Here is a 27,886-nt window from a genome sequence, read left to right as displayed (position 1 = left end):
AATGTCCAGTTAGATACAGGGACGATCTTCAACCCGGTCTGGTCAAAGTTGAAGATAAGTTGTGGAGGCACTTGGTACTTTGTAACGGTCTCGTTGATGATACGATGAAATTCACTTTTTTGGTGCTCAAAGTCAACTGGTAGTTTTCTGGCTGCTTTGGTACCTTTTCGCTTGACGTACCCGAGTCTTTTTAGGAAGGATACGGCCCATGTCTTGGTGATATGAATCGACCCACCAGCTTCACTGAGTAGTGTTGGGTTTTTGTGTTTGACTAGACCACGGGCTGTTGCAATAACGATAGCTTGGTTTACGATGCCACCGGCTTCTCTGATGCTGCGTATGTGGGCTGCTACATCTTTGTCTAAATCACCAAGTAGTAGCGGTCTACCACGTTTTTCTGGTGTCAACGCATTGACAGGTTGGTGGTTGGATTCTTTTGAGTGTACAAGATATTTCTTTTTCATGGCTCTTACTGCACTTTCTTTAATGTCAAGTTGGAGGTCTTTGCTAAATTTGCGGGCAGCGGCAACATTGCATTGTTCAGTGGCGTATTTAGCTATTTTAGCACGGGTCTCTGGTGTGTAGTGGTTGTTGCTGGCTTTTCTCTTGACCCCCCGTTTTGTGCTGGTAGTTGACTCATCAGTAGCAAGAGAGTTGACAATTTCAGTGTTAGAATCTTTAATTTTATCAGCTGCATCTTTGTTGGTAGCGTTATCAGGATTGGGCAACCTCAAGACGATATCGTCAGGGGAGCGTTTCTTTGTGACAAACTTCCACATTGACATTTTTTTTACTTAATGGCGTAAAAAAAATATCATTCCTATTTATAACCAAATGAGTCTTTGCTAATCAAAGCTAATTTATAAGATGTGTAATTAAATTTATTTTTAACAATATACCACAAGCCAAGCCTTTATGATGAATTTTATTTTTCTCAACTTCGCTTGTATGCATAAAAGGACTAAGAAGCCAAACATAATTTACTACTGGTGATTGCGATTATCAACTTTTAATATTGTAATTTATTTTCTTTTGAAGTTAAAAATATCCTATAATTACCCAAGCCGGGCCTCGTTCTACACTAATCTTCTGCACGTGGTCGATGTTCAATTAAGTTTCTAGATCCCCAAAGTCGGCATGCACAACACATAAGTTCTAGTAATGCATCTTAGTTTCTAGATTCCCTTTACAAGTTACATCAGTTAAGAATTGTGTATTCAATCACAGAAAACATACGGAAGGTAACTAAATGCATAGATTTGAACAAAGCTTTACTTTGCGAAAAGACATATGAACATCTGTGATTTACAATAATGTTCAGCATAATTTTTTTTTCTAATCGCAATAATAAATGCACGCAATAATTTCTGAATTTACAGTAAGCATTGTGGAACATTTCCAAAAGCTCCTGCTGATCAGTCCCATCAACTATTTTTAAAATGTTTGATATTATTCCTTTTCAGATGAGGAGGAGAAAACAAGTGATATCTAGTGAGTACCGGTTATAACTATACAGATATTAACATTTAAAATGGCAAATCTAGGTTCTTCAAGTTCTCTAATTGTCATGATTATTAGTGCTTTTGATATCCCCTCGCCTAGCATATCCAAATTGCATATTTAGCGCTTTGTCCATTTATTGGTCGAGTAATAGATATTTTTATACGACTGCAAACATTTTTGCAGTCGTATATTGGTATCACGTCGTAATCACCGTCGTCCCAAGACACTGGGTTTCATGGCAATAATTTTAGTAAATGCAAATATAAATCTATGAAATTTAAATACAAGGTTTATAGATTTTGGAGATTATGGTTCTAACAATTTAGGAATAAGGGGCCCAAAAAGGGCCTAAATTAGCATTTTTCTATTTTTCAGACAATAACTTGTGGTATGGTGTATTGATCTCTTTAAAATTATACCACAAGTTTCTATACTACAAAGGGGTAGTTAGAATTGCTGAGGGAATAAGGGGCAACAAAGGGGCAAACAAAGGTTTTTCAGGTTAATAGATAATTAAACAAAATCGGACAAATTATAAATTTCGATTACCTCTCTTACACTGCTTTTAATTATGTATATATAAATGTTGTATTGTCTTGAGGTGAATGCCTGTCAATTTTCTTTTTAATTTTTTTTTTACAAATGCTGTTAAGGAAAAACTATTTTAAGCCATGATTATGTATGTCATTTTCTATTTTTAGACATTTATGATTTATTTAAACGGGTAATCATGGTTGCAAATTCCATAAGAAATTTGAATTCAGATTATGACCATATCTAGAGGGAAATGATTTTTTTTTTAAAAGGAGGGTAGGAGGTAAACAAAAAATTGAAATTAAAAGAAAGGGGGCAATAGTTTCCCATTTCAGATTTAAGCAATAAAAAGGAATATTTTTTAGATATTTTTTTTTTGGCAAAGGGGGATAATTTTTTTCTTTATTTTTATTTGGGGGGGGGGAGTCAATTTGCAACAGCATAGTGTATAGCACAAGAGCAAAAAGAGGGGTGGTTTAAGAACTGTATGTGTGGGTAGGAGTGTCAATCCGCAACAGCATAGTGTATTGCACAGAAGCAAAAAAAGGGGGTAAATAAAATTTGAAATTTTGGGGATGGGGTCAGTTCGCAAAAGAAGAGTGTATTGCACAAAAGCAAAACATTGAATATAAATTATAATCCTATAACCAATTCTAAGTTCTTTGACCACAGATATTCTGTGTCAGAAACCTATTATATGTCAAATATGTAATTCCAACCAAATTCAGAGCCGTATCATGCGCGAATATTGTGTCCATTTTTGCCTATATACCTTTATTTAAACCAACTATTCATGAGTTATGATCAAGATAAATCAAGACAATTTCTAAGTATCCACAACATTTATAAAGTTTAAATGTCATTGAGTAATGCTTGTAATGATATTACAGGTATTCAAGACGATATCTTAGATTCAATTCCTACAGATGAAATATTAGATAACATATCAACACAGATTGGTAAAATGGTCTTTCAACTAGGAATAGAACTTGGATTGTCCATAGCAGATTTAGAGAACATAGACAAACGCCATTGTGACTTGACCGCCCAGAGTAAAGACGTTCTGTTTAGGTGGAGGGGAGACAGATTAGTAAGACCTACAATACGTGTCCTTGAACAAGCTCTGGTGAATAGTAGAAAAGGTGCACGGTGTTTAGAGGAAGTTGTAAAGAATGTGGATCTGCAAACACTAAGAGCTGTAGAAACTGTTACTGGTAAGTGGATGAAATTGTATGTGTCTGGAAGTCATTTGAAGAAGATAGAATATAGGATCAATTCAAATATAAAATATATTCTGCACTTGCTTTGAGCAAACAGTTTGTATTAAAAGAAGATGTGGTATGATTTTTAATGAGACAACTCTCCACATGAGACCAAATAACACTGAAGTTAACAACTATAGGACACTTTACGGCCTACAACAATGTACAAATCCAATACCACATAGTCAGCTATAAACGGTCCCGAAATAACAAATGAAAAACAATTCAAACGAAAAAACTAACAGCCTAATTTATGTACAAATGTATGATTGTAAAACAAATATGTAAAACAGCCACACAACCAAACCACTGAGTTACAGTCTCCGTAAAAAGTTGGTGAACATAGTATGCTGCTTGTGGTCATTTGAAGACAACACAATAAAGGATCAATTTAAACATATTTCATACACTAGCTTGGAACAAAAAAGGTTATATTATTTTCAACTAAGAAGACAATATCAAAAGATTAAAAACAAATCATCTTTATTCGCATCAAACCCACAAACAAATCAGTCAACAAGATAAAAGACAAAACAATGAATAATCAACCAAAAATTTTCTAAAATATGTAAACGCTGTTTATGCTGTGAAAGGTTTAGATTTCTTAGTTCCCGTTTTAGTTATTTGGACCCTGTAGACTTAACATCTGTCAAAATGGTCATTTTGAATAAAGATTTTTAAAAACTAAAAGACCAATTTTAACCAAACTTTTGCTGAATGATTCTCAGGGGATCTTTTGCCAAACATTTTAATCCTGTCCATCAACACATGAATGCAAGCAATGACTTCTAATAGAATTTAAGAGTTGCATGCATTGTTTTTTTTAATATCTAGAAACTTTAATAGATAAGACAATCTACCAGGAATGTCAAAAGGACCTACTTCATATTTCACTAAAATCAGATGTTTTCTTATAGGAGCAATTGCCATCAACTTTTGATAGTTTACTAATTTTAATTATAATACATAAACATATATATACTGTAAATTTAATTTTCAGACTTAAATCAGATATTTATAAATAGCAATGTTATGGGTCAGGTTAGTTAAATCATTACATTGCACCTTTTTAAGTTATCCTGTAGATATGAAAAAGAATAGGAGCAATACTGAATAAGGAGACACATTGTTAAGAAATTAAATTGGGGCTTAATTTTAAAACTCATACTTTCTTTTTAATTACATTTCATCTGTGTATGATTTATGTAATATAACGAGTATTAATAGAATAGCTTTTCAAATTTTTCCTGTTGATATCATATATAACATATTTTTGAGATACAAAAAGGATTCTTGTTAAAGACAAAAGGATTCCAGTACAAAGTATAAATATTTCTTGTTGAACTGACACTCTTTAATTATCATAAATACGAAATAAAACAAGATTGTTTCCATAGTACATTGATGCCATACTCGCACTATAATTTTCTATGGTCAACACTCTAATTTGGCATGAAATTAGAAAGATCATATCATAGGGAACAGGTTTACCAAGTTTCAAATTGATTGGACCTCAACTTCAACATAAAATACCTGGACCAAAAACTTTAACCTCAAGCGGGACAGAACGAACGGACAAACATACTGAAATACATAATGCCCCTAGGTGGCCTGATACGACCGTAAAGGTTAAACCCAGAACAGGTGGGCCAAATGTGGACACAATATTCAACCTTGATACTGTCTTGATTTCGGATTGTGATCAAATTTTTGACAAAGTATAGGTTTCTGACAAAAAATAAATTTCAAGATCTTACAAATCTATTGTGCAATACTGTGCACTTAAAGGTTTCTTCTTGCAACTTTTTGAAAATATTGGAACCCCACCCTAAACTTTTTGAATCCCCCCTTGGGACAATTACCCCCCTCCCAACCACACACACACTCAATCGAAGCCATTGCTTTGTAGTTACGAACCTTGTAGTACAATATAGATGGATCCATACACTTAACACTAGTTATTGTCTGGAAACTGGAAAAATACTTGTTGTGGACCCTTTTTGGCCCCCAATTCCTGTAATTTTTTTTTTTAATTCCTTTTTTTTTAATTCCTGCATGAATTGGGCAATTACCTCCAAACTCAATCCCAATCTTCCTTTTGTGATATGGAACCTTGTGGTACAATGTCAGATATATTTATACACTTGCACACAAGTTATTGTCTAGAAATTAAAAAAATGCTTGGCTTGTTTTTGGCCTCTTTTTGGCCCTTAATTCCTACACTGCTGTCACCATAACCCAAAACATTGCCATGATTTATATCATACATGTACTTATATATATCTGATTTAAGTCTGAACAAAGATAATCGAGAATTTTTAGTGTTTTTTGGAGAATATGCAATTTAATTTATATATGCTAGTTATCTTACTTCAAATATTTAAAGATGTATCGTTATAGTTAAATTGGAATACTTTAAAGCATTTTAGATTCAGCATACTACTGTCATGACTGTAGGAACGGGGTCCCGTCTATACCACTTTAGTTAAGGTGTTGAATTGTAATTCAATCTACCATACATTTTTTTACAAAATGAAATCTTCAGTTTCTATTTTATTTTTTGTATAACTGTTTACCTCTTATAAGATTGAACTCAAATATTGTTTTTTTTTATCAAACAGCATATTAATATTAACCAAATATTTCATATGGATCATAAAAGAGGATGCTTTAAGGTGATTGTCCCTACTGAAACAGTACAATGGTTTATTCCCTCAAATAAGAATGTTTATGTAAATGTACAATGCTGTGATATACAGCTTGAATAATGCTTTGACTCCACAAAGATTTTGTACAGTATTATTGAACAGGATGCAGACAGACTTTTATTGATATTTTTTTCTTCAAAATTGTGTGATGATATTTATAATTTGTGTGTAGATTGAATATTAAAACACACAATACAATATTTGTTTGAACTCAAAACAACTGCCCTAATGTCGTATACTTATAAACATAAATGCCTAAAAAACATTATGTTTTATCTTGGTTGTTATAATTATATTCATAAAGTTAAAGAGAAAAAAATAAATTCTGAGTCATAAACATGTATGTGTTGTTTATCAAAGCAATATAGTTTTTTATTTGGTATTTCTATTAAATATTTTGGAAATTTGAGGTGACATAGTTCCTAAAGCATGTAAACAGGGAAAAGGGGAGGGGAATTTGATTTGTTAACTTCTAGTGATGTTTACTATTTTATATGCATTTAAGTGTTAAGTTATATGTTACTTTACAAATGCCAAGTAATACTTTACATAAATAACAAAAAAAAACATTCTGCAATTATTTTTTGTTTTTGAAAAATGCTAATTTAACAAAGACTAATAGGAGAAAACGATGGTGCTCGAGTCTTTACAATTACAACTTTTCCAAAGTAGCCATCGTTTCTTTATTGGTTGGTTTTTAAAAAAAAAGTTCCATTGTTTGTTTCTTGATGATTTGTATGTCTCATATTATATAGTTCACACTAAATTAATCTAATTATTATAAAATTTTATATTTTTTTTTTTTATCAAAAAAGAATTATTATCATATATATATATATAAATAAGAAAATGTAAATAGCATCTAATTTATCTCAAGACTTGACATTTCTTTTCTACCATTACACAGTACTATTCACGAATTTCTTATCTATTCTATATTATGTCTAGTTTTGTAAAATTTCATGCAAATCAGATGGTCACACGGGTGTTTGTTTAGCTTAAGCATGATAATTACTTATATATAAACTAGGGATTTCAACGAGTACTCTAGTACTCGAGTATCGCTCGGTAGTACTGAGTATCGAATACCAAACTGATACTTGACTAATCGGTCTCCTGTAAGAATGTTGTTGCTTTCTTTAAACAAAGTTTAAATAAACAAAACAATTTATTGAGCGCACCTCCCGGTAAATTAATGAAAATTAAAATATGATTCAAATGTTTACGTTCAAATGTCATTCTAAATTCTACCGAACAGAGCACTTTTCCAAACATTAAACCTTTGCTAAGGGAGCTACCATTTTATTTTTATGGGGGCTAGGATGAAACATTTTGGCCTGCATTTTTTTCTTTTGTAATCTCGGTCCTGACTTTTTATTTTTAACTATTTGGTTCTGTCTTTTTTTTTATTAGTTTATAACATGTATAATGATTTTTTTTTACATAAAGTGCCATCCTGCCTTTTTTGTGATGTTGCTCATCCTTGCTTTTTTTACACCAAATTCCTGTCCTGCCTTTCAAATGTTATCCTAGCCCCCCCCCCCCCCCCCTTTTCCATACAAATCAAATGGTAGCCCCCTAATCTAAGTCGTTCCCCCACCTCTATACCGTCAGAGACTATATGTTTAACACCAGGACTATTAGTTACCTAACAAAGTCTAAAAATTGCCTTGTCCCAGAAAAAGTTGTAAATATTATACTGTTAGATACAAACAAATTGAATGCATTCTGAGTTGACCCTCGGAATGATTAAAGACATCAGCAAGTTCTAACTATCACCCCTTTGTTAATTGTTTAGTGTGATTTTTACGGTCCCAAATACTGTTGTTTGAGTAATAATTTTTCTAGATATAACAGATATTAATCAATTACTTCGTTAGATTATTGCTAGTTTACATAATTAGTATGTAGTAAATGAGCTATTGATTATGGTATAATATTCCTTGGACTATTATCTAGTACTAGGTGATTATGTTCAGGGTTTTACGTTCATAAGACAACGATTAACAATACATAAAATTGGAATACTTTTGTGTTTTCATTTTGGAAATATTTTACCGAGTGATTACTCGAGTACCGCTTGGTAAATCCAATGAGTACTCGATAAGTAATATTCACCGAGTTGACATCCCTAATATAAAGTGCTAAGAGGATCTTACCTGAAAAGCTCCAAGCATCTGCCCTTCATGCCCAGAGCCTCCTCGTACAAATAATTAAATGATCCATTAGACATTACACATTGCAATACAAAACAACGTCTTTAAAGGAATCTATATCCTTAACTCTAACATTGCATACAATACGTGAAACAGTCATACACTTGTGATCTTTTGAATATTGAATTTTTATTATAACAGATAAGATCAGAAATAATGCAAACAGAATCATACAGGAAATACAAATCAGCCAAATTTTAGATCATATGATTGCATATCTGGTGATATCGGTAGACGACAGACGCCGTATTGAACAACATGCTGGACAAGATGATCAGAACAAAGCATTGCTGGATATTGTGATTGAAAGAAAAGAACCTGCTTTCAGTGTGTTTGTTGAAGGATTACGTAATTATGGATATGCAGATATCGCTGATGATTTGAAATGTGATTCACAAGAAGTGGGTCCAAGTACAACATTAGTAGCTCTTGAACATGAAGGTATGGCTAGAGGGTTAATTACAAAAAAATAATTTAGATTTATTATGAAACCATATATGCATATATCTATTTTCTCACATTACATTCTACCTCTCGACATCTAGTTTAAAAATGATAAGTAATGGCCATTTGTATCAGCAAACAAGTCTTTCTATCATCGAAAAATGTCAAAAGCTTTCTAATTATAACTATCTAGGGATCAACACATTGGATATCAATTAAGAAAATTCAAAAACATATATTGTAAAAGTCTGACTTGTGTCAAGTGTTTTAAAATTCAAACAAAACCATTAAGTTCAAGGTTTACCCTTATTAGCACTTGACCATTCACTGACAACACAAACATACTATTTCCAATATCTGTATTGTTATACTCTTACTCTATACACATGTTTAAACTCTTGTGTTCTTTTTTCATTGAAGCCATTAGCAATTCTCTGAAATTTAGTTGGTCGTCATTATAATTTGGTTGACTTCAATGAACTATCAGTTATAAAGATGACTATGGATGTGTTCCATTTGTTGTTATCTCTCAATTACATTCTCCATTCGTTCCTCCTTTATTATATTTATTACAACTTATAACACGACTTTCACTAGACAAATAGCTAGTTGATAGGATTGTATTCTGTATCAAATTACATATATTCCATTTTTTGTTAAGGATTTTGTAGACTGAAATGTATCTTTCATTATTTTTTTCATGCTTAGAGAAACGGGGTATATAGTTCTAGATGCTACCAAATTCTCTATAGGGTATTACAACTTAATGTTGATACATTATTTACTGTAATTGTAGTTAGATTCATTTAGTCTTTTGTGGATAATAAATCGAAGTGGTTAAGATTCGACTGAAAAATGAATGCATCTCAATGATATTTACTACATATAGTGTTACAACTTTGTATGTTTAAATAGTCAGTTAAATTGAGCAAGAAATGCTCACTGATTTTGAATTCATAATGTCTGAGATCAAAGTTTACTAATTGGGTTTTGTCCTAGAACGCTCATCAAAGATACCGGACTTCTTTAATTCTAAATAAGTAGATAACCAATGCTAAATCAAAACAAAAGAAAGGGGTTAACCTCACTTGGATCACAGGGTTTTTGGTGGGGTTGGTGTTGCTCAGTCTTTATTTTTCTATGCAGTGTTTTCTGTACTATTAATTGTCCATTGGTCTTTTTCTGTTTTAGGCATGACTTTGCCAGTTTATTTTTCGAATTATGATTTTTTTTTAAATTTATTTCTGTTGGTCATATTGTGTTTTGTCTTTCTTGGAGTCAGTTTCGATTCTTCCTTCAAGACAACTGTGTACTCTTAAATGGAAACCACTTTATTTACTTTGTGCATCCCAAGTGATTTTCTGTATTTGTCTTTATCGCGAATAATTAAACCCAAACATTTGATAGCTAGGTATGCATACGACCTACATATTTAAAAGCTTTGAGATCAAAAAAGAAAAATGTATCCAAAGGTCATATGTGTCTGGTAGATAAAGTTATAATAATTGTAGAGTTGAATCTTGAATATTTATATTGCAAATACATAAGTCAACTGTAAATTTTGTTCAGATTAGAAATAAATTTAAAAAAAAAATAGATCCGTAATCAACCATATAGTGTTTAGCTTATCTGTATGATTAATATTTCTTACGAGAAATTAAATGGTGTAAAATGTTTGAAACATTCATGAAAATCAAAATAATGATATATGCACAATATTTACAAAAGTCCAAAAGACCATTTTTTTTCTAAATCTGCATACATTTTTACTTGACATTCTCAGTCTGGAATGTTTAGCACTAATTCTTGACAATATAAGAAAATGCGGTATGACTGCCAATGATACAACTCTCCATCCAAGTCAAATTTTGTAGAAGAAAAACCATTATAGGTCAAGGTACAGTCTTTAGCAGGGAGCCTTGACTTACACCGAACAGCAAATTATAAAGGGTGCCAAATATGACTAGACATAATTGTAAAATCATTCAAACGGGAAAACCAACTGTCTTATCTATTTAAAAACGAGAAACTAGAAACACTAGTACTTATGAACCACATCAACAAACGACAACTACTGAACATCTGGTTCCTTACTTAGAACAGTTTCAAACAAATGCAGAGGGTCTAAACGTTTTAATAGGTACCAACATTCACCCTTACCTGACACAATAGTGTAACATCACAACATAGAAAGACACACTATAATATCTTAATTGACATTTATTATCTCAATCCAAAAATATATTAACACAAGTAAACATACACTGAACAAACACATTTGATCTATGACGATAAATGAATGGCTTTTATTTATTTTGAATTTATTTAACCATAAAATTAATTTTTGACTCTTCCCATTGAATAATCCGCGAAGCGGATTATGTTAAATGTGAACAGTCAAAAATTAATTTTATGGTTCAATAAATTCAAAATAAATTATTGCCATTCATTATAAATAAATTTCTATAAAAAATAATGCTCAAAGATATATATTAATACCAATAACAACGTACACAGATGTTTGCGTATGCATACACAACGCTAGAGTGGGTGTGTCTCCATAAACATTGATAACATTGAAAATAAAGCCAATTCTTTTAGCCAATCAGAAGACTGTAAATATACCAAATTTATTTATTGTAAATTCAAAATCAATACCATAAGGGGTGAGATGTTGAATAATCTCAAAAAGTCAACCATAACCTTGAACAAAATGCCGCTAAATAGAATAATGTACACAGGTAAATGAAAATAATTTTGTTTTTAAGGTATAAACTAAAATTTAAAACGGAAATATGTTTTATAAAATAGATAATTTGGTTGTTCATAGTACGAACACAGAAGTGAAAATGTATAGTGTAACCAAACTTTATCAAAGCTGATATATTTAAAAAATGGAGAGACAAGATATAATCCTAACATGCCTAAGGAAGTGAGCATTAAAAAAAATTAAAAAACATAACAAATTGTATCAATCGGTCAATTTAAGATAAGGAAGATATGAGAGTATTTGCAGCTACTGAGAGCTAGTTAAAAGCCAAAAACTATTAAGAATAAAAAATCATGCAATACATACCAAAATCAAGCAAAAAACATCTCAGGGATTTAGTATTTGGACAGTCACAGAAGATATGACTTGTGCAAAGTCTGAATTTGTCTGAAATAAGTACCTATATTCTATATATTGCTCTCGACTATCTATATCATTACTTGATTTTACTTAACCGTCAGTATTTTCATTGTTGAAAAATTTCTCAACGACTGAATGTTTATTAAAGATAACAGGATTATAATTTAATACTCCAGAGGCACGTTTCGTCTACGTAAGACTCATCAGTGACGCTCAGATCAAAATAGTTATAAAGCCAAACAAGTACAAAGAGCATGGAGGACCCAAAATTCCAAAAAGTTGTGCCAAATACGGCTAAGTGAAAAGTGTCTTGATAGTCTCGACCTATTCTCGACTTTCTTTAATTTGAATCGATTATTCTTGACATGTTCTTAACATTCTTAATCATGTCTGAATATGTGTCAACACATTCTTGACAGTTTCTAATATATATTGACACATTCTTGACGGTCCGGTCTCAATATGTTTCAACACTGTCTGGACAGGACACATTTTGTCAGAGAAATGGATATTGACATATAACTTGTGCTGTGTTATACTCATTTCTATTATTGCTAAAGTAAACAGTTTGGTACAATAATTATTTATGTACCCTGTAAACATTGAATATTATCCATGACAAATGAAATATATCTACAGTATGATTCATGTGAGTCATTTAACACGTATTGATGACATTTATAAATCAACATTTATAATACTATAAAATCCCACATTCAAATTGGTTATAATATGAGTATGAAAACGTTAACAAATACTAACATTTGTATTTGTTAACATTTTCATATTCGTATTTGTATTTATAAAAATATTTACATACCTTCATTTTGATTTATAGAAATATGCATTTGCCAAATTTTGTTTTTGTTGTAATAAGGATAACTTGAAATTACAGTATATTCTCTTAAGAAAAAAAAAAGAAAAATGAGGTGTACTGGTGATGTTTTGTAAAACTCAGAAACGTCAAGTAAGTTCAAGACACAATCCAAAATGTTCAGAATATGTCAAACCATAATAAGAAAATAAAGAATGCCGATAACCTGTTGAAAAATTTGTCAGGGCTTTTTAAGACCGTATTTAGAATGTTAAGAATATGTCGAGTAAATATTATACAAATTTAATATATGTCCTCATTTGTAAAGAAAGATATAAGATATGAATCATACGTTTTGAGAAAGTATTACTCATGTTTATCTGGACTTAAATGATCTTTTCAGAATTTTGGACTTTTTTAATGAATACAGAAACAATCAAATTTACAATTTTGACTTTATCATTATTACATTCTATGTACACATTCGATTCATTCTTGAGTCTTAAATTGTAAGACATATTTAATTGTCAATTTAAAACAAATTGTAAGAGTTCACGGAACCCAGTTTTTCGCTTACTTCAATTTGCTGTTGTATGTGTTTTCACCTTGGTAAAAGAATGCACATCATAGATTTAAAAGCTAATTACATAAAACGTTCGAAATGTATGAACAAATTATGCTAGTAAAAAAATAAATACAGTCTGTAATCAAATCTATAGATTTAGAAAAGTGTTGAAACATAAATGTATGTATTGAACACATGATAAAGAAGATAACTTTTACATTGCTTGATGACTTATCCCTTAATTCATCAATAAAAATGTATATAGTTAGAGGATGCAGTTATAAAATTTTGTTCAAAATAATTGATGCAACTTAAACAGTAGAATATAGTACAAAAGTCGCAGGCTTAACAAAAATGGGGAAAACATTATTAAAAATGTTCCTCTAGATATTATGTTTTAATTGTAAGAAGCTTCTGTCCAAGTTTGGTAAAAATTCACGATGGTTTATGAATCTAGTAAATATATTGAAAAATTTAACTGCAGACTGTATGTAATGTTTACTGAAAGAGAAACTTAATCCATTTATAAGTAATATACCAAAAACAAGGAATACATTTTTACAAAATTTCCTTCTACATACTAGCTTTTGGTCATAAACAAGCCTATGCCCAAGTGTGATACAAATCCAGGATATATTTTAGTTTAACATGTTTAAGAAAGTTATTAAAATTTGTAACCTTTAACAACAGAGTGAATTAAATGTTGACTTACAGAAAAACTAAGTTCATTTTTAAGTAAAATACGGATAAACAAGATTTAATAAAAAGACTTCTGGATTATTATTATGATCATACACAAGCATCCGTCCAAATGTGGTAGACATCCATGATAATTTAAGACAGTATTCAAAATTTTAACCACAGAGTGAATGTGATGTTAAATGGGAGAAAAGAACCTAGTCAGGTTATAAATAAAATAAGGATAGGCAGGTTTTTTTTTACAACTGAGTTTGGTAGAATTCCAGGATAGTTTAAGAAAGTTATTATAATTTCAAAAACTTTAACCACACAATACATACTTTTGGACGCTGCCGACGACGATTCAGACGATAAAAGGTGGGTTCGTTATGTCTCGCTTTTGCTACAAAAGTTGCGGGCTCGACAAAATAACTTGTATGTCGTTCATAATAAAAGAAAAATAGCATTTTTAAAAGCAAAACTCCTTATATTTGTAGGATTATCAGACTGGACTGTTCCGTTGTATAAAATTTGTCTGCAGAAGAATTACCTCAAGGTTATCACTGATACACAACATGAGTGCATAGTAGATCATCTAATAACGAAAGAGGTAATGTCGGTAGATGATGGGAAAAAGATAGAATCTGGTAAAACCCCACAGGAAAAGAACAGGATGTTAATGGAAACGCTTTTACGTAAAAATGTACATGGATTTAGTGAATTTCTCGTAGCACTACGAAAAGACCCAGTTTATACAAATCTAGCAGATCAAATAGAAAACACAGCTGTAACAATGAAAGATATGGCAATCCTTCACAAGTGCTATAAATAAAATAAATGCAATTTCTTTTAGAAAAAAAACTATACACGACAAGTTAAAGGCAGCTAGGACATATGCCTATAATCAATCAATAGAAGGAGGTATTGCCAATTCTCAATTATTTGGTCGCTTAAATAATCAAAGTAAAAGAATCATAGTGTACTAGTGATAACATTCTTATATATTAAACATATTTCATGTATGATTGTCATGACAAGAAAAAAACTAAAACATGCACAAATCGTCTTCACAAGTGTTCATTCTTTAAAAGATAATGTGCAAGAGTCATCACATATTTTGGCCAATGAAATAACTTCAGTGTATTTTAATAAGTCTGTATTATTGTAACAAAAACTTGTTACGTGTACCCGATTTATAATTTATTATGCCAGAAGTGTGCACGTGTGTTAATCAGCTGCTCTCAGAAATCAATTAACTTTAGAATGACCTTTGTATAAAGTAAATAACATCATTTAGATGTCAGGAAAATATCAACCTATGTCAATCTTAAAAGTGTTAAATTCTCCCTTTTGGGTCTGAATTTTAAGTCTAATGAATAATAAAGTATACACATATGAAATAACTAATTCAGTGACCGAATCTTGTCCTTGTGTTGTTTCTAAAAAAATTGACAGTGGTGTGTTGTATATGGTGTTTACCAAACAACTACTTTTCAATGTTAACTTGTTAATAAACATGTATCTTCATAAATATAAAATGCACCGATTTATTATGTAAATATAGTTGTTGCTACATGACATGATATTCCATGAATAATGTTTTTGACATAATGCATCTCTTTTTTCAAATGAACTTATCTTTCATTTATCAGAAAACAGGATTTTAAATCCAAAAAAAATAGTGCTAACCGTTTGCTTATTTTATAGTTTTAGATATTTGAAAGTGTTTGAAATAATATCAAGTGTCAAAAAGGTTCGTAGACGCAACTCCCAGCATATGATACTAGATATGTTAGACCTGTACAAAGTCAGGCTATTCACCATGTGTTTCTTGGTATTTTACCTAAATATTATAAAATTTGTGCCTGATTTTGCCTTTTAACCTTTTTAATCGAGTGTCACTGATGATTTAGTCTTTTAACCTTTTTAATCGAGTATCAATGATGATTTTGCCTTTTAACTTTTTTAATCGAGTGTCACTGAAGATTTTCCCTTTTAACCTTTTTAATCGAGTGTCACTGATGATTTTGCCTTTTAACCTTTTTAATCGGGTGTCACTGATGAGTTTGCCTTTTAACCTTTTTAATCAAGTGTCACTGATGATTTTGCCTTTTAACCTTTTTAATCGAGTGTCACTGATGATTTAGTCTTTTAACCTTTTTAATTGAGTGTCACTGATGATTTTGCCCTTTAACCTTTTTTATCGAGTGTCACTGATGATTTGGCCTTTTAACCTTTCTAACCGAGTGTGAATGATGATTTTGCCTTTTAACTTTTTAATCGAGTGTCACTTAAGATTTAACCTTTTAACCTTTTTAATGGAGTGTCACTGATGATTTTGCCTTTTAACCTTTTTAATTGGGTGTTACTGATGATTTTGCCTTTTAACCTTTTTAACCGAGTGTCACTGATGATTTTGCCTTTTAACCTTTTAATCGAGTGTCACTGATGATGTTATCTTTTAACCTTTTTAATCGAGTGTCACTGATGATTTTGCCTTTTAACCTTTTTAATCGAGTGTCACTGATGATTTTGCCTTTTAACCTTTTTAATCGAGTGTCACTGATGATTTTGCCGTTTAACATTTCTAACCAAGTGTCAATGATGATTTTGCATTTTAACCTTTTTAATCCAGTGTCACTGAAGATTTTGCCTTTTAACCTTTTTAATCGAGTGTCACTGATGATTTTGCCTTTTAACCTTTTCAATCGAGTGTCACTGATGATTTTGCCTTTTTAATCGAGTGTCACTGATGATTTTGCCTTTTAACCTTTGTAATTGAGTGTCACTGATTATTTAGTCTTTTAACCTTTTTAATCGAGTGTCACTGATGATTTTTCCCTTTAACCTTTTTTATCGAGTGTCACTGATGATTTTGCCTTTTAACCTTTTTAATCGAGTGTCACTAATGATTTTGCCTTTTAACCTTTTTAATCGAGTGTCACTGAAGATTTTACCGTTAAACCTTTTTAATCGAGTGTCACTGATGATTTTGCCTTTTAACCTTTTTAATCGAGTGTCACTGATGATTTTGCCTTTTAACCTTTTCAATCGAGTGTCACTGATGATTTTGCCTTTTTAATCGAGTGTCACTGATGATTTTGCCTTTTAACCTTTGTAATTGAGTGTCACTGATTATTTAGTCTTTTAACCTTTTTAATCGAGTGTCACTGATGATTTTTCCCTTTAACCTTTTTTATCGAGTGTCACTGATGATTTTGCCGTTTAACATTTCTAACCAAGTGTCAATGATGATTTTGCATTTTAACCTTTTTAATCCAGTGTCACTGAAGATTTTGCCTTTTAACCTTTTTAATCGAGTGTCACTGATGATTTTGCCTTTTAACCTTTTCAATCGAGTGTCACTGATGATTTTTTTTGTAAATGAAACACACAATGGCGTACACAATGATAAACCTGGAATCTTTTATGAGTTGTTTTTCTATGTTGCACGTCTGTTTTTTATTAAAGAGAAGTCGAGTTTGTAAATTCAAAATGGCATTATTCATTGGCAGTTCTACAAAATGTAATTTTTCATTTCATCACCAATATCAATAGTTGTATAGTTATTCATTTTCTTAAACTTATTCGTTTATTCATTTATCAGCTATTTTTATTGGTACTGTGGGAACATGTGAATGTTTATATATTCTATGATATTGTCAGAAAAGGTGTTGCAACAGTTATAATAATCCCTAAATAATTATTTCATACATAATATATTTCTTCTTGTATTCAATCATTCCGAACGTGTAAAAAAATAAAAAGTCCTTAGCCAGATTTAGTGACTTTATACATATTTTAAAATTAAGATTTACAATTTTAACATGTCATGACACCATTGTGTTTTTGTTGTTTTTCATTTTGTTATTTTAACACTATTTGTGTTTAAGTAGTGTCTTCTACTTGTTTTTATCTGTATGAACTTTTGATGAGTACTTGTGTAAATAAATAAATGAATAAATAAATGTTCTTGTTTTAATTTATTGGCCAAAAAATCAAAGCAACATCAACACGTTAGACCTGACAGGCCAACCTATCACAGCAACATCGACACGTTGAAGCTGACAGGCCAACCTATCACAGCAACATCGACACGTTGAACCTGACAGGCCAACCTATCAAAGCCACATCGATACGTTGAACCTGACAGACCAACCTATCACAACAACATCGATACGTTGAACTTGACAGACCAACCTATCAAAGCAACATCGATACGTTGAACCTGACAGACCAATCTATCACAAAAAAGCAGCGTATAAACTATAGAGTAAAATGTAAAATAACAAAAATACCGAACTCAAAGAAAATTCGAATCGGAAAGTTCCTTATCAAATGGCAAAATCCAAAGCTCAAGCACTTAAAACGAATGGAAAACAACTGTCATATATTCTTACTTCGTACATGTTTTTCCTTATGTCGAAAATGGTGGATTAAACCTGGCTTTATAGCTAGCTAAACCTCTCACTTGTATGACATACGCATACAATTCCATTATATTGACAAAATTTGTGAACAAAACAAACAGACATAATAGGTCAAAATGTCAAAAATAGGGGTATAACAGTCAACAATGTGTTATATTCTTATTCACCTTAAAAACCAAAGATGTTAAAAACGAAAAAAAAAAACACAATTTCTGTGCAAATGATCGATTTCAAGTAATACATAGGTGAAAGATACCAAAGACATAAATAAACTCATAAAGTCGGAGACAATCTGACAAAGGCATGGCCAAAAAAAGATGACAAAAAGTCAAACAACAGTATACAAAACACAACAGAGAAAACAAGACTGAGCAGCACAAAGCAAATACAGTGAAAGGAATGAACTTTGATTGAAAATCTCTCTTTTTATATGTAAGGTTAAATTGCATGTTTATGCCCCCGCCGTAGCTGAGTGGGCATTAAGTTTTGCCCTTGTCCATCTGTACACCCGTACGTTCGTACGTCCCAAAGTTGGTTTCCCTTCTCTGACTTTAGTTTGCATCTACCAAATAGTATGAAACTTATACACAATGCTCATTACCACAAAACACAGATCAAGTTTGAATTTCTGTGGCGTCACTTTAACGGTTCTAGAGTTTTACCCCTTTAAAAATGAAAGAATTGCTGAATTTTTATACGCCTGTTTACGGGACGTATTATGGTATACCGTTGTCCGTCTGCCCTTCTGTCCGTCCGTCGTCAACATATCATGTCGGACATTAACTCAAAAACGTTTTAACCAATTTGCATAAAACGTTGGTGAATTGTTTATATCTATTGACGTGAGCTCCCTATCGTTTTTTTTTTTATAAATTCTAGATTTTACGTATCCGAGTTATTGGGTTTTATTCATTAAAAAAAGGGGAGTTTCCAGTTTTCGGACAATAACTCAAGAATGTTTTCACCGTGACCAACTTGCAAGAAATGTTGGTTATTTTTTTTTTATATCTATTGACATGAGCTCCCTTTTGATTTTTATAAATTTTAGATTTTAGGTTTTCAAGTTACGTGGTTTTATTCATAAAAAAAGGTGATTTTCCAGATTTCGGAAAATAACCTAAAAAATGCTTTCAGCAGTTCTCATGAAACTTTAATGAATTCTTAATATCTTTTGATGTAAGCTCCCGTTAGAAGTTTATAAACTGTAGTTGTTTATAGTCTGACAACAGATTTACTCAGAAATCTTTAATTGAATATAAATTTAATTCATATGATATACATTTCAAGTTGTTTGACTACATTTATTCAGATACCCATAATATGTCAAATATTTAATTACAATCCAAATTCAGACCTGTATCAAGCTTGAATATTGTGTCCATTTTTGCCCCAACTGTTCAGGGGTTGACCTCTGTGGGCGTATGCTGCGCTCAGCGAAGCAGATTACTCGTTTCAACCAAATGTTATGAAACTTCTACACAAGGCTTATTACCACAAAATACAGATCAAATTAGAATTTCAGTTTGCGTCACTTTTACTGTTCTAGAGCTATCCTCCTTCACGAATGGAAAAAAATGCTATATTTTTGGTTTCCGTTCATTACTTTAGTTTGCCTCAACCAAATGTTCTGAAACTTATACACACTACGTATTACCACAAAACTCATATCAAGATCAACTTTGGGTAGGGTCACTTTAACCGTTCTACTTTATATGACATGCAAGCGGGAGCATCATCTGTGTCCCATGGACACATTCCCCATTTATTTAGAAAGGTATAGTAAAATGTTCTTGCAAAAGGGTAGCTTGTACATAATTGACAAAAATATTCCACATAGAATAACCTGAGTATCTACTCACATACATCATGTTTAACAGTAAGATTTCAACCATCGATTTCATTTGGAGTTTTGATACATTCACATTTTAGGATCATACGAAACATGGTAGTGATATATCCCGGCTACAATACAAGAAATAACAGTTGTCTATTTTCCCTTTTTGGAGTTACAAATATGACACATGCATAGACATTTTACAAGTATTTCTCCAAAGGTTGGCTTTCTACGGCCTCTCTCCCCTTCAAATAACCCTTGATCTGCACCTGACCCTAATGAATGCTTGAATCTCCTTTATATCAATGAATTCGAAATTAATTAAGTAAAGTGTATCGAAAATGTCTTGATTTTCTGCTGGCTTCTTCTTCTTTTTGCAACTTCCCCCTATGGTTAGGAGCACATCAATTGCTTGATGATTCACAGTGGGCTTATATTACTCGGTCGAAAATAGGTTAAATCACTTTGGTATAAAACGCAATAGCGTATTTAAAAAACGATGGGCTTATATTACACAGAAGATAATAAAAGTTATTCACTTTGTTATAACGTTTTACTCCGAATTTTCCAATACTCTAAAATCTAAAATGTTCCTGATTGACTTTATGACGATAGTAAAACCGTGGGATTTTCTTTTCTTCCTGTAAGTATGAATTATAATTGTTGTTTTTGTTGCTTGTAGTTTCTTGCAGTTGTAGGATTTTTTCTTTTCTTCCTGTGAGTTTTGGTTATAATTGTTGTTGTTGTTTCCTGTAGTTTATAACTGTTTCGAGATTTTCTTTTTTTCTTGTGCGTATGGGTTATAATATGTTGTTGTTGTTGCCTGGAATGTATTACTGTTGTAAGGATTTTTTGTTCATCTTGTGAGTTTGGGTTATAAGTGTTGATGTTGTTGCCTGTAGTTTATTACAGTTGTAGGAATTTTCTTTTCTTCCTAATGTGGTGCAAGTTATAATTTTATTATGACATTCGTGTCGTTTTTCATTGATTCTAGTACAGAGATCACTGCTTATGTCAAATTCGATGTATAAGTCTAAAAAGGAGACAGAGGAAGCCGTGTCTGTTTTTTTTTTTTTTTATTTTTAAAGTTTCCAGTTCAGAAAATGAAGAAATATAATCCTCAGAACCAGACTTGGGGTCAATTACATTTTAATGTAAATAATTAAATTGCACATTACATGGAATCGAAATATATCATAAGGTAAGTAGTGATTTAGATTACCTTCATTTAGATCTAGTTTATATTTTTAAATGGTGTTGATAGTTTATTTATTTTTATTTTAACTTTTTTAACTTTTTTATACTATATTTTGTATATAAGGAAAAGAGAAGCATTAAATACATTGACATTCGTGTTGGGAATAATATACTACAACAAGTAAATTGTAGATTTGATATTACAAACCGTTTTCTTCGTTATAAAGTTGTTTTACTTGTCGACTTTAAACTGTTTTCTTGAAATGTGTATTTTTATTTTGACATTGGTATTTAAACTATATATATTAAAATGAGTCAACAATTATATGTTGATTTCTATAAGTATTGGTATGTAAGGCTTCTTGTCACACCCATTATAAGCAAATTATAGTTCTTTTATTAAGTATTTCATGAACTGGTCGGGTAACTCAAACTTTAAATAATTTTGTGAACTCTTTCAGCGTTTTGTGTTGAACTAGTAATATGTATTTCCCTTTACTATGTCACAGAATGTTTGTTCGGTCAATCTTTTAAAATATCAAGTTAAACTTACCACAAATCCCGCCAGGACATAACAGATCCTCTACAATAAATATACAAATAAATATAATGCAATTTAAACACATTCACAAAGAGCATTTTATTCTTGTAAATGTTAAATGCGTGTTTGAAATATCAAGTAAGTTCCTTTATTTCAACAGTATTCAATTATTTGTATTTTAATACCCGTTGATTTCCACTGAAAAGTTGTACTAATAATACTCGCATGTTGGTATTTTTAAGGTAGATCATCGGTATATATTTCCCAAGATAGAATTTTCGTTTACTTTGCCAAAATGAAAATTTAACTATGTTCTTATCATAAATATAATAAAAAGGTAACCGTGCTAATTTTTAAACTATGAGTCGTTCTGAATTGCCTAACTTTGGTTTGAGTGATCAAGAAAAAACACATTTTTGTGCATAAAAAGAAATCTATGAGATAGATTTTTGAAATATATTGTTAGAAGATAGATTTTATGATATGTTTTAAGAAAATAAAAAGGAAAGATGGTCAGTGATTGTTTTACCGAACTAGTTTTCTTGCTACAAGTAAACGTTAGAAAATTGTGTAAATTTTTACTTAAAGAGTTATCTCCTCTTAAATTGCTCAGTTGACAACATTGTTTTTAAAATACAAATGTTTGGTATTTGTTTGAATATATCAGCAAGTTTTCTTCATATGAAAAAAAAACAGTCTAACCAATAAAATTGCATAACTGTCTACAAATTTGCAGATTTGGGCAAATAACTAGACTGATTGTATATTGCGTTAGTACGATCCAAGCTGACGGTATACAATAAATATACCTCAAAATCAGATATATATCATTTTCACTATTAAAATTGAGAATGGAAATGGGGAATGTGTCAAAGAGACAACAACCCGACCAATTAAAAAACAACAGCAGAGGGTCACCAATAGGTCTTCAATGTAGCGAGAAATTCCCGCACCCGGAGGCGTCCTTCAGCTGGCCCCTAAACAAATATATACTAGTCCAGTGATAATGAACGCCATACTAATTTCCAAATTGTACACAAGAAACTAAAATTAAAATAATACCAGACTAACAAAGGCCAGAGGCTCCTGACTTGGGACAGGTGCAAAAATGTGGCGGGGTTAAACATGTTTGTGAGATCTCAACCCTCCCCCTATACCTCTAACCAATGTAGAAAAGTAAACGCATAACAATACGCACATTAAAATTCAGTTCAAGAGAAGTAATATGATTGACATCTGACAGTGCACTGGTATGCACAAAGCGATGATTTCTTCAAGAAACAAATCAAGACTGTCAATTGTGTTTAAGTAAATCTTCTTTGTTTTCAGTGTAATGACATGTAAAATGTAAAATATATTTACGAGTTGAATGCTTCTTTTTGTAACTTTATTGGGGTGTAATTGCGTTGACCTAAGTACATTTTTAAAAATGTTCGCACGGTCAACGCTTTTATACCCCTATGAAGTTACAAAAAGAAGCATTCAATACTTATGATTACATTTTTTAGCCAGGATCATGAAAACACGATTTTTATTAGGTTTTTATTTAATTTTCATGTGCACTTTATTGTTGGACCTCGTGTCATCATGAATGATAAATTTTATTATGTAATTAAGTTGATTAAGGAATAACGCGTGATAGCAGTGTAGCCAATCAAAATAGGGTATTATAATGTAGCATACATCTAATGCAATTATATAACATGTAAAATGCAAATAACACGTAAAATGTAAAATATATGTAACATGAAAAATGTAAAATATTTACTGTTACAATTATCTGTCTCGCAGCACTTTGTTATTGAGGCAGGTGAACTCACTTAGATACGACGTCCAACACCGTGGGCCATATTGAAGTACTGACAAGTCTAAAATATAACAAATAGTCAGTACCTGTCAAGATAGAAAAATAACAAAAATTCAGTTACTGACAAGTCTGAATTATAACACATATAGTCAGTTATTGACAAGTCTGAATTATAACAAATAGTCAGTTACTGACAAGTCTCAATTATAACAAACATTCAGTTACTGACAACTCTGAATTATAACAAATAGTCAGTTATTGACAAGTCTGAATTATAACAAACATTCAGTTACTGACAAGTCTGAATTATAACATATAGTCAGTTATTGAAAAGTCTGAATTATAACAAATAGTCAGTTACTGACAAGTCTGAATTATAACAAATAGTCAGTTACTGACAAGTCTGAATTATAACAAACATTCAGTTACTGACAAGTCTGAATTTTAAACATATAGTCAGTTATTCCCAAGTCTGAATTATAACAAATAGTCAGTTACTGACAAGTCTGAATTATAACAAATAGTCAGTTACTGACAAGTCTGAATTATAACAAACATTCAATTACTGACACGTCTGAATTATAACATATAGTCAGTTACTGACAAGTCTGAATTATAACAAATAGTCAATTACTGACAAGTAACAGCTTCCAATTGCTTTTGATCATTTCCATATGCTCTAGTCAATGGGTGTTTCGGATAAGCCATATTTCTGAAATAAGAATGTTGGAAGGCAACACTTTTTTTAAGATGAACTAAATACAAAACTGTATTCAGACCTAATTCTTTTAAATAAAACATTATTTAACTGTTAAAATAGCAGTAGTTATTTTATTATCGTAGTTTGGACAATAATAATAAATAATTGAATTATCATCGTTTAGGATAGAATACATAATACACATAATCAAGGAATAATAACTGTTCTTATCCGAATTCGGAAAAGAAGAGTACATGACGCACAGAGTTAAGTATGCAGTGTGGAGATCCTTATCCAAATTCGGATAAGTACTAGTATATTTAATTTCAAAATAAAGTCGTCTTGGTCGTTATCCGAATTCGGATAAGAAGAAAAAACAAATTGTACATAGGATATTTTATTATTTATTTTTTTCCGAAATAATGTTACCAAACAAATTGATTGGTTGATTGATAATCATTGATTGAATGATTGATTGATTGAAAAAATAAATCAATCAATCATTGGGTTCTACAAGTATTTCATTTTTCATTGGTAAAGGCAATTTTGTTACACTGCAGTAGAAAAAAATACCTCCAACATGCCATTAAAAGGCAATGAGGACCTCTACACTGATTGTTGCGGTTTTTTTGTAAGTTTTGGCAGGGCTATATTCTCATTATATAACACAAATTTTCGTTACACCTGTACCAAGTCAGGAGCCTGTAATTCAGTGGTTTCGTTTGTTTATGTGTTACATATTTGTTTTTCGTTCATATTTTTACATAAATAAGGCCGTTTGTTTTCTCGTTTGAATTGTTTTACACTGTCTTATCAGGGCCTTTTACAGCCGACTATGCGGTATGGGTTTTGCTCATTGTTGAAGGCCGTACGGTGACCTATAGTTGTTAATGTTTGTGTCATTTTGGTCTTTTTGTGGGTAGTTGTCTCATTGGCAATCATACCACATCTTCTTTTTTTTATAGTATCTTGAATATTTCAATACGATTGTTTGTCTCCATTCATTTAATCATTTGGAGTACCCTTTAACCATGAGTATGCATCATTTGGCTGTTATTGGTTTGCCAGTAAACACATTATATAATTTTGAAAGTTTTAATATGTTAAGAAATAGATAATTAAAGCCGTATAATAAGAGATTTGAAAAGGGGAGGGGAGGGAGGCGTTTCACCTACCTAGAATATGTTTGGAGTTGAATAGTTGAATAGGTAAAAAGTGGGGATGATGCAACAGTATACGAAGCATCTCAAGAAGGTGGAGGTGATGCTCCCCTCCCTTAAACCCGCCTCGGAGTTAAGAAAAGTTTTTAAGTATATATGAGCACATTTTTTTAATTGAGTTTTGAGTCTTTCTGCGTATTTTCGAACATGACGATTCAACCGAATCTAGTATTTTAGTTAATTAGGTTACAAGAGCGCAATTATTTAGATATAGGAAGATGTGGTGTGAGTGCCAATGAGACAACTCTCCATCCAAATAACAAATATTTGTTTACATTTTACCGGCAAGTTTATTTTACCTTAAGATGGTACTCAGAATAGTCTATGCTATACGGCGTCTGATTGGTTGATACAGGATTTGAATTACATTTAATCGAAAGCTTATCCAATTAGGTTTAAGAATTGCTGAAAATCATTGTCATATGATACGAAGTATAGAAAGTATGTTCAATTTCTGCACGTCTATGCTATTAAAAATATGCCTTTTTCATTCGGCGAATAAGGAGACGATCTTTTTCAACTGCATTTTTGAGCCGCATGACCCTATATTTTTTTTGGTTGTAATGCAACACTGGCATTTCTAGTAACAGGAACTGCCACCCGTTTTTCCCTAGTTTGTGTAGTCTTCGAGAAGAAGAAAATACGGAACACTAGTGATACCCTTTGGAAAATGCATTACGCATAATTGCGCGCTTTTAACCTTAAGATAATAAGTACACACTTTATTTATATGATTATATATAAAAAAATGTCAAACTTGTGAAAAAATGAAAATATTTTCGAGACCAAATCAAAACCGGAAAATAATAGTTTATAATAGATAATGTCGTTGTATGTTGCTAATTAAATCTTGTTTACATATATATTATTTACACTTTACTTGAATATAAAAATTATACATGTTATATATATATATATATAAACAAATTCTTTACCTTTTGAAACGAAAAAAAAATATATATTTAATTAATTTCCAAGTTGGACAAGAACAAGACTCGGTCACAAACTTTTTCCTGATTCGTATACGCATGTACAGATAATATACTCTGACGTAGCTTCCCTTTTAATTCGGTGACCTAAGGTTGAACGACTTTTTGAATTTTTGTTATCGTAACAGTCTCATCTGTTCAGTGTTAATGCCAATCATTACGCTCTCGATTACGCTGCACCTAGAATGAAAAGCGGGAAAGGGTATACCTAAAATAAATGCATATGGACAAATCCCTTAATTTGATTTAGTATTAGAACAAAAATCGAAAATTATTTTTAAAAAAGATTTCAACAAAATAAATCTGACTATTTCCGTAGCGAAGAGGTATAAAAGTTTCATATTTGTCCGTTTGTACGTACATATACGCTTTTATGCACACTAGGTACAAATTAAAGACACTTGCCTAAGGTTGCCTGGGCCCAAATACCCAGGTGGGTAAAGTTTCGGAACTTTTTTTTAGGTCCAAAGTTGGGGTAGGGTGACCCTACCAACCCCCTTCTTTCGTTCATAAAATTGTCCTTACGGCAAAGCTTTTTTGTTCACTAGGTACAAATGATAGACACTTGACTAAGGTTGCCTGGGGCCAAATACCTAGGTTGGTAAAGTTACGGAACTTTTTTTTAGGTCCAAAGTTTGGGTAGGGTGACCCTACCACCCCCCTTCTTTCGTTAAATTTTTTTTCCCTACGGTAAAGCTGTTTTGCCTACTAGGTACAAATAATAAACACTTGCCTAGGGTTGCCTGGGCCAAAATATCCAGGTGGGTAAAGTTACGGAACTTTTTTTTTAGGTCCAAATTTGGGGAAGGGTGACCCTACCATCCCCCTTCTTTCGAATATAAAATTTTCCCTACGGCAAAGCTTTTATGCCTACTACGTACAAATGATAGACACTTGCCTTATGATGCCTGGGCCCAAATATCCAGGTTGGTAAAGTTACGGAACTTTTTTTGAGGTCCAAAGTTGGGGCAGGGTGAACCTACCATCCCCCTTCTTTCGTTCATAAAATTTTCCCTACGGCAAAGCTTTTTTGCCCACAAGGTGCAAAGGATAGACACTTGACTAAGGTTGCATGGGCTTAAATATCAAGGTGGGTAAAGTTACGGAACTTTTTTTTAGGTCCAAAGTTGGGGTAGGGTGACCCTACCATCCCCCTTCTTTCGTTCATAAAATTTTCCCTACGGCAAAGCTTTTTTGCCCACTAGGTACAAAGGATAGACACTTACCTAAGGTTGCCTGGGCCCAAATAACCCGGTGGATAAAAATACGGAACTTTTTTTTTTTTGAGGTCCAAACTTGGGGTTGCGTGACCCT

The 27,886-nt window shown here is 31.7% G+C and overlaps 1 protein-coding gene across 1 annotated transcript in view; it reads left to right on the top strand.

Moving 5' to 3' along the window:
* Window positions 1–17,784, top strand: part of LOC139493905 (uncharacterized) — an 81,442-nt gene extending 63,658 nt beyond the window's left edge. The window contains exons 12-15 of the mRNA XM_071282066.1: window positions 1,464–1,491; window positions 2,928–3,251; window positions 8,365–8,664; window positions 14,352–17,784. Coding sequence (XP_071138167.1) covers window positions 1,464–1,491; window positions 2,928–3,251; window positions 8,365–8,664; window positions 14,352–14,686 — 987 coding nt within the window. The 3' untranslated portion in view covers window positions 14,687–17,784. The remainder of the gene's footprint in view (window positions 1–1,463; window positions 1,492–2,927; window positions 3,252–8,364; window positions 8,665–14,351) is intronic.
* Window positions 17,785–27,886: the final 10,102 nt, after the last annotated feature.

The sequence above is a fragment of the Mytilus edulis genome, chromosome 11 (genome assembly GCF_963676685.1).
Source record: "Mytilus edulis chromosome 11, xbMytEdul2.2, whole genome shotgun sequence".
In the NCBI taxonomy this organism is placed as follows: domain Eukaryota; kingdom Metazoa; phylum Mollusca; class Bivalvia; order Mytilida; family Mytilidae; genus Mytilus; species Mytilus edulis.
This window is presented reverse-complemented; position numbering and strand designations above follow the sequence as displayed.